Source organism: Aegilops tauschii, chromosome 7, assembly GCF_002575655.3.
Source record: "Aegilops tauschii subsp. strangulata cultivar AL8/78 chromosome 7, Aet v6.0, whole genome shotgun sequence".
Classification (NCBI taxonomy): domain Eukaryota; kingdom Viridiplantae; phylum Streptophyta; class Magnoliopsida; order Poales; family Poaceae; genus Aegilops; species Aegilops tauschii.
In genome coordinates this window covers 23,484,432-23,494,390 of record NC_053041.3, presented here as the reverse complement: position 1 = coordinate 23,494,390, position 9,959 = coordinate 23,484,432, and the positions used below count along the sequence as shown (strand labels likewise).

The following is a 9,959-nucleotide window of genomic DNA, read 5'->3' as shown; positions in this document are numbered from 1 at the left end:
GCAGGCGATGAGGGAGTCGGAGCCACCAAATAGATCCCCCCCTACCCTCCCCTCTCTGCTCCGCTCTGCCTTGCTTCCCCTCCCACCGACTCCTCCCTCCTCCATTGATGGCCGCCACCAAGAACCCCCCAACCCCCACCTGACCGCCGCGCGTTCTCGCCCGCCTTGCGCCGAGAGGAGGAGCCGGACCTGTTGTTATTATCTTGTTTCAAGGCGGGGGCTTTAAGCTGCTTGAGATGCTGAGCTCGTCGGCGGCGATGGGGATGGGGCTGGGCGGGTACGGCCAGCAGCAGCAGATGCAGATGCAGATGCAGCGGGGGGCGGGGCCGGTGTTCACGCCGGCGCAGTGGGCCGAGCTGGAGCAGCAGGCGCTGATTTACAAGTACCTCATGGCGGGCGTGCCCGTGCCGCCCGATCTCCTGCTCCCCATCCGCCCCCACCCCGCCGGCGCCGCCGGAACCACCTTCTCCTTCGCCAACCCCGCCGCCTCGCCCTTCTACCACCACCACCACCCCTCCAGTAAGCCCCGCTTTCGCTTTCGCTTTACTTATTCGTCGAGAATCTCGCGGAAATGGATTGGATTGGATTGGATGCTCCCTGTTGGGCATTTAAAAAAGCGCTTCTCTTTCTTGGGAGACGGAAATGGTGGTGCTTTGATGCTTAATATTGGGATCGATTTGATTGAGCGCTGGTACTTTTATTCATGGGTAAACATGTCTGCGGTTGCAACTTGCATGGATCTTTGCTTATCTATGCATATATTTGGTCAAGCAAGCTAGCTGTTTGATTCTTTGCTCACACCTGTGGCCAAGGGAAAGCATCTCTGTATGGTTGGTGAGATGTTAATGTGGTTTGGTTCTGATCTATACCTCTTGATTGGAATCAACTGATTACTGATAGATGAATGAATGGTGATGGTTGTGTGGATTGAATGTGCTGATTCATGGGTGGATTGGTGCTGTTGTTGCAGTGAGTTACTACGCCTACTATGGCAAGAAGCTCGACCCGGAGCCATGGCGGTGCCGGCGCACCGACGGCAAGAAGTGGCGGTGCTCCAAGGAGGCGCACCCCGACTCCAAGTACTGCGAGCGCCACATGCACCGTGGCCGCAACCGTTCAAGAAAGCCTGTGGAATCCAAGTCTGCTTCCCCTGCGCACCAGTCGCAGCAGCCCCAGTTGTCCGCCGTCACGTCCGCGGCCCGCGACGCCGAGCCTCTCCCCTCCCTCCCGGCGGGGGCTAAAACCCATGGCCTGTCCCTCGGCGGGGCTGGCTCGTCGCAGATGCACGTCGACGCCTCGTCATACGGCGGCAAGTATGTTTATGCTCCCATTTTGTTGACGTTGGATGCTTATTTGAAATAGGCTTGCCAGCATTGTTTAGTTGATCCTATGTTTGCTGCACTAGACCTGCTCATGATTCAGTGATGCTTATTTTAATTGTGTTACTGCTGGTCATGATATTGATTGCCATGCTTGTTTTTGTTGCACGTTAAGAGCTAAGTCTCATAATTAATAGTGCCATGATCTTCCTTATTTCTTTCTCCGCTGCTACTGCAGTATCAGCATTACCACAGCTGAGACTTTTTGTAGTCACTTTATGGCTTATTCTTGAGGCTGCAATCATATTATCTGTGTGATGCTTGTACTTGTAGCCCGTGCTATATTGTTGTTTTTTCTAGTGTTATTATTGTAAGAGCAACTTTCCCTGGCCTCTTGTACCCTAACTGGTGCTTTTATGATGTAATTAATTATTAAATCTGAAGCAGCCTGCTGCCTGTACCATGTACTATACTTTTTTGGTACATAATCTCTAAAGTCTAGCTCCTTCCTTTTTGAGTAATTTGCTTTGTGGTCTTTTGCACATCATCTCATATTTCAACTGCATGCCCACTTTCAAATGTAGTTTTTTCCCTATAGGCAAGCAATGCTCTTCTGCCTTTGTATATGCTGTATGGGGAAGCTTTTTTGAATGATTTGCCCTTGTTTCAGAGTTTGCGAGCATTTTAGCTTATGCATCTTATATTTTTCAATGGCTCTCCTTTTCAAATTAAATAAAACAGTCTGTATACCAGCTTGGTATCAGTACCTTGTCTGTGCTGCCGACTAGATTCTCTACATTCAAGTGTGGTCCAGCCTATAAACCACTACGGACTTGGAACTGTCTTGTGATCTTATCACCAGCACATGTTTATTTTATCTCATTTCATGCCACAAGGATCCTAATGCTAGAGCTGGACCTGTCTAGATTTTTGGTTGGTTCACCTTTTCCTTTTCTTGTAGAAACTAACAGTTTTAATGTATTTCATGATGATGCAGATACTCCCTTGGAGCTAAATCTGATGTGGGTGAACTGAGCTTCTTCTCTGGAGCATCAGGAAACAACAACAGGGGATTCACCATCGATTCCCCAACGGACAGCTCGTGGCACTCAATGGGATCCAGCCTGACCCCATACCAACTGTCGAAACCTAGAGATTCCGGCCTCATGCAGGGCGGCTTCTCGTATTCCCACTTTGAGCCGTCGCAGGAGCTCGGGCAGGTAACCATCGCCTCACTGTCCCACTCCCAGGAGCAGGACCGCCGCTCTTTCGGGGGCGGTGGTGGAGGTGGGGGTGGAGGGGCAGGGCTCATGGGAAATGTTAAGCAGGAGAACCAGCCGCTGAGGCCCTTCTTCGACGAGTGGCCGGGGAGGCGGGACTCGTGGTCGGAGATGGACGACGAGCGCTCCAACGGCACCTCCTTCTCGACGACCCAGCTCTCGATCTCCATCCCAATGCCTCGATGTGGGTCCTCTATTGAACTTGCTTATCGCCTTCCCTCTTTCAGATCTTTTGAATTTGCTCATCGTGTTTCCTCTGTTGTTGCAGGCGATTGACGGGTGCGAACGGCAGGTGCAGGGCCGCGTGTGCCTGTGCTGTGGCCTCTCCTGGTTCTTTGTCGTTCGTCCATTGTATTCGTGCTATGAACTCGGTTTAAGAGCAAAACCCTTGCGTGTCGATGTTGTTGGCGGAGATAAGAGGAACCTGTAGCTGTTTTCAAGATTCCACGTTGCTTTGTACGCTCACTCAAGAACAAGTTTGTGTGTTGTTGCGGTAGATCATCATCTTGTGGAATGTATCATGTAACTGCCTATTTGTTTGTGTTGGATGACTCTGATGTTGCTTACTTGGACACGGAGATGCGGTCTGTCTTATGTTTCTTGTGAAGCTTGCCGTAACCCTGATTCATCTTTTCTATTTGCATAAAGGTCAATTTGATTCATCGGGATTTTGTGTGTGTAAGCTATTGTGTCGTATTTGACTGAAACCAGAGCTTGCAGTAACCCTGATTCATTTTCATAGTATTTGATTCATGTTTGACCAAATTCATATTAAAAAACATCAACATCTACAATACCAAATATATATATACTCCCTCCGTTCCAAAATAAGTGTCTCGAGCTTAGTATATTAGAGCTAGTACAAAGTTGAGACACTTATTTTGGGACGGAGGGATACTATGAACTTACATTTCATGATGAATCTAACAATATTTATTTGACATTACGAATGTTAATATTTTTTTTTCTATAAGTTTGGTTAAAGTAGAGATACTTTGACTTTGGACAAAACTTATATGAAGACTTGAAAGGACAGGGAGGAGTACTAGATAAGACTCGTCTTTGGTGTAAAGAATTTTGGATGTGCCATGAGGCTTCTTGGTTTGATGCAAATTAGTATTTGGCATGCCAAATCTTACCATGGATTCAAAGCTGGAAAAGAATAAAAAATGACCCAGCACGCAGGGTAGCGTGAACAACGCACACGGGACGACGGTGTTTCTCCTGGTCAAGAAGAAGAAGATGCACGTGATGATGGGGGAGGGGGAGCACGGCGCTGAAGCAACGCAGCAGGCAGCTTTTGGTGCTGAGACCATCTGGGGAATGCCTACGAACCAGCGGCGAAAGGATGGATGGAGGCTCAGTTTCGGCAGCGGCGGACGTCGCCTCGGTCCCAAAAGGCCTACGTACTGTACTAGTTTCACTGCTGCTGCTCTGGGGCTGCTACGTAGTCAAACAGTACACACATGATGCCCACGCGGTCTGACCGTAACGCCCACAGAAATCAATCCATCACCCCTCGCGTCGTCGGTACTCGCAACTGAAAAATAATACGCGATCCATGACAGCTCTCGCAGCATCTGTCTAGTACGGAGTAGACAAGAGTAACACCCACAGGAGTAAATAAAATACGGATACGAAGCAGCAACCGCGTAAGAGAAGAAACATCACCAGTCATGCAGATGCAGGAGGACATGTCGAACCATGCGAGCAAGCAAAGCATCCAAATGGATCAACGACCAAAGTAAAATCAACAAGTTTAGCCACGATACACCAGCGGCTACACAGGTCACATGAACAAGCGATCGTCGGTAGGTTCGCACACAAATCACAAAGCATACATCATCATCCACGTTTCTGACAAAGCTCAAAGGAAACACGCAGTACTCTTCACTCCCACCGCCGACGCCAGGGCCGGGGGAGAGTGGGCTTTTATTTTCAAATCACAACACCAACGACCAAAGGGAGACACAAACTTGGAAGGAGGCCGCTGGATTATTGTGGTCGGTGGTGGTGGTGGCGGCGATGATGCCAAGGGGCACATGGACGGCGTTGGTGGGATGGTCCTCAGCTGACGAGCTTCCTTTGGAGGAGAGCCCTCTCGCCCGGCATCTCATAGGTGCGCCGGAAGGGGTCGTTCCGGGCATGCCACGTGTCCCTGGGTCCCAGAGGCACGGGCCGCCTCACGGGCTCCGGTTGGTGGGCTCTAGTAGTGCCCTTCAGGTCAGCAAACCTGTCCGAAGGCACGATCGGCGCCCGGTTGGTGGTGGAGGCCATCGACAGCTGGGACAGCTTCTCGGCTATGTCAGGCGCGCCGCCCCGAGGGATCTGCTCCTTGGCAGCAAGGTAGTTGTTCCCTGCACAATGGAATTGATTTGCATTACAGAAGCGGAAAAACGCGACTCTGAACAAAACGGAAGCGCCATTCAAAAACATGATTTAGGAACAAAACAATAATACTCACCTTTGCTCCTCACTGGTGCTGGTGGTAGTCTGGACCAGGGCTGGTTCATAGCGTTCTCCTTCGTCAGCTTATGGTTGCTCTCTGGTTTCACCTGATGATCCAACTCTAGCTTCCTTTGCACGCCAGCTGCTCTTGCTGGGACGTTATTAGTGCTCAAGTACGAGTTATTGACTGCCGGCCTCCCATTGGATAAAGACCCCACAGGGTATCTCCTAGCATTCTTCTGGTCCATAGCTCCTTTAGCCCCAACTGCAGAATCCATCATTTGAATTGCTTCAACAACAGTATTCTAGTGAAAATGATCCAAGTCATATAAGCGTGAGAATATTTGGCAAACCTGATGGTGGTGTTGTTGCATATCCGGTCGATCTGAAACGAAGTGAAGGGGGGACATAGAAGCATGGCTGTGACATAAACAGTTATGGTCAGGCCATGAAACGAGTCAATGCATCATCTGATGTGGTACGGAAAGACATTGGAAATATTATGACCTGAAAGAAGGGATGCTGCAAAACCTCCACTGCGGTTGGCCGTTTACGTGGGTCCCATGAGCAAAGCCACTGTGGCAAATGCAAAAGTTGAGGCCAATCATTAATCTGAACATGATCACTTCGCCACTACTTTAAGGACAGACAAAAACTGCTGATGTGATACTTACCGAAATAAGGTTCAGCGCATCTTCACTTGCTGTGGGAACCACTTCTGAAAGATTTATGCTTCCAGACTGTTGAGAATATGAAACAGCATTTAGCCATCAATAGCTCCTAATAATCTCAGAACTGGAGAGGAGGGGTATCAAAAGATTCTACCTGAGGAAACTGAAAATTGATAGATGCTGCCAGCTGCAGTCCTCCAGCCCAAGTATGCTGATTTGGTGTGCCAAGAATGCTACAGATTTTGTATATCTCGTCTGCTTCACTGTGGGACAAAGAACAAAGTTATAAAAATGCCCTCACTTGAGCAATTACTTGGATGAACATACCACAAAAGAATCACCACATCATTTTTTTCACATTATGGGGTGATTTCTAGACTAAAAAAATGGTTTTACTTGTTAAAATGGTCGATGATGGTTATTTCATATATAATCAACAGCATCTTTGGCTAATATTTAGCTCCCAGCAACTATTAGGACCAAACTTAGATCTTCAATTAAATGGGCACAACCACCAAGAGAACAGGGGAACCAAACGGCATTCAGCAGAATAAAGATCATGTACCTTGAGCCAGGGAAAAGAGGTCGGTGTGAAAAAAGCTCTGCAATAATGGCGCCCATAGCCCACATGTCTACAAAAGCAACAGGGAATCAGCACATTGCAAATTGTAGCAATTTGCTTTTTTGTGAAGGAACAAATATTCTCTACTCACCAACTGCTGAGCTGTAAACAGAAGCTTGAAGTAGAACCTCTGGGGCACGATACCTAATTTGGCAGTAAACATTAGTATCCTTGCTTTAGTGCTCTATATGTATGATTTAAGCTGTTTAAGACTGAAGTAGCCTACCAGCGAGTTGACACATATTCTGTGTATGGTGGTTCAGAAATAATCTCACGAGCAAGCCCAAAATCAGCTACCTTGATGAGCTCCTTTGTAACTAGCAGATTTTCTGAAATAACAGAAGGTCAAAAGAGCAAAAGATGATGGTTCTTGTTTACTAATGCCAATAAATAAGGTCAATCTGAACTCTCCAAACAGAACACAGTAGCATTTAAGGCTAACAAGGATTGTTGACTCCTTTTTTACCGACGCACGTTAGTCATATACAACTAGTCTTTCAAGTGACCCTATTATCTGTCATTACTGCTACCTTTACATATATATCCCACAGTGCACGCGTTCTGTCAAGAGCAAGCGAAGGCATAATCAATAAAAAAATTGATAAAACCACTCAAAATGTTTTTAGCAGTGTTAGCCTTGTCGGTCAATGGCCGACTGGATGGTTATCCATCCACAGCTACTAGACTTGATTTCTTGAGTTGTTCAAACTAAAAATTGCATGAAACCACAGCTTATGACAAGGAGCGTAGGTCAAAAGATGAAAGACAAAAGATGTTCTCAAACTGTTCTTTTTTAACCACACACAACACGAGGGATGGATACTGGTAGCGCTCTTTCATATACTTCTTCAAGTATCGGCCTAGGCTCTAACACTAGACCACATGAATGAACATAGTTCCACAATTACAACAAACATTATTAACAATTCCAGAGTCCAGGGAGTATGCCATACCAGGCTTAAGGTCACGATGAAAGTATCCACGTTGATGCATGTGACTAAGAGCTTGAAATACTTGAAAGCACCAGTTCCGGATTTCAGACTCCGAAAAAGGCTTGCCCTTGCTCTTCATCAGCTGATAGAGATTGCATTCCTAACAAACCCATGTAGAGCACATAAAACATTAGTCAACTTATACTGATTATAAAAACAAAACAAAACAAAATATCAATAGTCTGTACCATGTATTCAAAAACAAAGAACAGCGTATCATTCTCTCTTATGACCTCCTTGAGCTTCACAATGTTTGGATGGTTCATCCTTCGGAGGGACTGTTGAAGTTGAAACATACATTTAATCAAATGAAGTGAAGGAAGCCATGATGCAATATGGCTAATGTTATGTAACATCAAAATACCTTAACTTCACGGAGATTGATGCACTCCTCCCAAGAAAAATATTTTTTCTTCATTTTCTTGATTGCGACCTGCGAAGAACAAGCATGTGCATATATGTCAACAAGGTGAAAGAAAATCCAGGTATGGCAATGGTAACATAAGAATATCGGCTAGTCGTAAAGATATACCAGAGTGTAACAATACAAACTGAAAAGGAAGTGTTTCACATTATTTATTTAGTAAGAAATACAATAAATAGCCCCAAGCATGCTAGCCTCCGGCATAACAACATAAACAAGAGTTGCTACTGAAAAAAGTAATGCATAACATGCAAATATTTGGGCAAGCAGAGTGACATACCACTTCGCCACTTTCTTTATTGATTGCACGCCAAACACTACCAAACGTACCGTCACCCACTTCCGTAATAATGTTATACCTGTATCGCAAATATAAGAAAAGTAAACAAATATGTACAATGTTGGAAGCTCATTATCATCTTACAAAAGAGGGAAAGAGTCAATTCACCTCTGCATTTTATTAGCTAGAATGCAAAGCTGTCCTTATTTTTGAACAGTCCTATAAACACAAACAAGACTCATACGCGTATTGCCGGAATGTCTTTGGAGAGTAGATCACCAAAGTCACTGCAGGCTTTTTTCAAACGTCTGTAAGCAATACCCATACTTTGTGACAAATAAACTTGAACACCTTTGCCCTGAAATTAAACAAAGTGGATTAGACCGTCGGAAGAAATGCTAATGTTCACATTCCTAATTATGCTTCATGGCTGAGTCATGCATTGTCCTGCTTAAATTCGAAACTTTCAAGCATACCTCACGTTACGCCATCAGAAGTGAAGCCCGATGAAGAACAGTGCACACTATACACACCAAAGATCAAGCCGGACAAACTGAAAACTCGCAGTGATAGGGGAGAAGAGAGCTGACAGAAGCAAAGAAAACCAGAACCTGCTGAGAGCGATAGATGCATGAGACAGTGACAATAAAAACAGAAGTGCCATGAAAATTATTGTGTTACTGAATTCTCGGATAAGAGCATACCTAGAGCTTGTAACCGACAAGGAGGATCTACGGGTTAGATCCCAAGTGTCCAAAGAAGTTCTGATGGTAACTTTTGCTGGCTGGCCAGTGCCACGGCAAAAATTACGAAAATGTTGCCAGAGAAGAGACGCACCATGCTCGAATAGATGTGCACCGCAATCACTAGTCGACCCTAATGTCCAGTAGCATGGGACCAGGCACGGTAGTCGCTAAGCCAGGTGTGTTCTTCAGGTGCAATTGACGAAGGAGATGACAAGGAAGTCTCCGTAAAGACAAAATCTCCAGCCAAGAACTTGCTCAAGCAGCGAGACGTGGGATACAGGGGAACTTGCATAGAGGGTGTGCTCCATATCCTTTCTGAGAATGCTAGAAACCCAGAGGCGAATGGTGTTGAAACCTGCAAGAATACAGAAGTTGTTTGTAAGCAACAGACCTCTAGCTGAAAACGTGTGACATGGTGGTAGCCCAATACATCAGAGCCAAACTTAACACACGACAATGGACTGCTCAATGGCCTGAAAAGTTTGGTCTAATCAAAACATGATGCGCATATAACAAAGTAACCAAAACACAACCACCACAACCATGTGTTCCCATCATCCATTCCGAGTTCCTACCTCCAAATGACAGGAACTTAACCCAGCCGAATCACCACAGAATTCATCGAAATGCAAGAGTCAGGCGAAACTATGCCTCCGCCAACAGCCACGGTTCATCTAGAACCGCATCAATCAAATATACACCACGCAGAATCAAAACATATACATAGGCCACAGAGCCCGTCGTCCCTCGTTGTGCCCGAATTCGCATAAATCTGCACTACTACTGACAAACAGCGACCGGGACCCAGCCACCGAACGAATTTCCCGCACAATTCACTGAGCAGACAGGCTTCGATCCCCCCCTGCCAAACTCCCCGGGATTCTACCAGCAACACCAGCAGCCGAAACCAACGAATATCGCGTCGATCCGACCAAACCCCCTACCCAAATCTTAGACGACGCTCAAGCCGACAGAGCCACAGCCGCGCAAATCCCACCGACTAAACCCGAATTCCAAACCTCAAACATCACACAACCCCTCCAGCATCGACCCGTGTTTCCAACATCCATCAGCACCTCCAAATTCTCGCAGGTAAAACAGCATGATGCACAGCTGAATCGCTGCAGGATTCATCAAAGTAGATGAGCTGGACGAAACTATGAGTGGGCCACCATGC

At 46.4% G+C, this 9,959-nt stretch overlaps 2 protein-coding genes across 5 annotated transcripts; one reads left to right on the top strand and one right to left on the bottom strand.

The window, feature by feature from the left end:
* Positions 1 to 3,165, top strand: LOC109743933 (growth-regulating factor 5). 2 transcript variants are annotated; one of them, XM_040395388.3, is made up of 5 exons: positions 19 to 519; positions 971 to 1,313; positions 2,317 to 2,539; positions 2,648 to 2,783; positions 2,868 to 3,165. In XM_040395388.3, exons 1-5 carry the CDS (start codon positions 237 to 239, stop codon positions 2,873 to 2,875), a joined length of 993 nt encoding a protein of 330 aa, XP_040251322.1. In that variant the 5' UTR covers positions 19 to 236; the 3' UTR covers positions 2,876 to 3,165. The 2 variants fall into 2 exon arrangements, with proteins under 2 accessions (XP_020158618.1, XP_040251322.1); XM_020303029.4 differs by having other exon boundaries at positions 1 to 519; positions 2,317 to 2,783.
* A 1,162-nt stretch (positions 3,166 to 4,327) lies between these two features.
* Positions 4,328 to 9,137, bottom strand: LOC109743936 (cyclin-dependent kinase F-4). 3 transcript variants are annotated; one of them, XM_020303032.4, is made up of 16 exons: positions 8,741 to 9,137; positions 8,513 to 8,650; positions 8,205 to 8,394; positions 8,037 to 8,115; positions 7,697 to 7,765; positions 7,521 to 7,610; positions 7,294 to 7,432; positions 6,567 to 6,669; positions 6,432 to 6,484; positions 6,284 to 6,350; positions 5,873 to 5,981; positions 5,722 to 5,787; positions 5,555 to 5,623; positions 5,401 to 5,467; positions 5,064 to 5,312; positions 4,328 to 4,956 (listed from the first exon to the last, which is right to left on the bottom strand). In XM_020303032.4, exons 3-16 carry the CDS (start codon positions 8,210 to 8,212, stop codon positions 4,667 to 4,669), a joined length of 1,458 nt encoding a protein of 485 aa, XP_020158621.1. In that variant the 5' UTR covers positions 8,213 to 8,394; positions 8,513 to 8,650; positions 8,741 to 9,137; the 3' UTR covers positions 4,328 to 4,666. The 3 variants fall into 3 exon arrangements, with proteins under 3 accessions (XP_020158621.1, XP_020158620.1, XP_073360618.1); XM_020303031.4 differs by having other exon boundaries at positions 8,513 to 8,647; XM_073504517.1 differs by lacking the exons at positions 8,205 to 8,394; positions 8,513 to 8,650 and having other exon boundaries at positions 8,935 to 9,137.
* Positions 9,138 to 9,959: the final 822 nt, after the last annotated feature.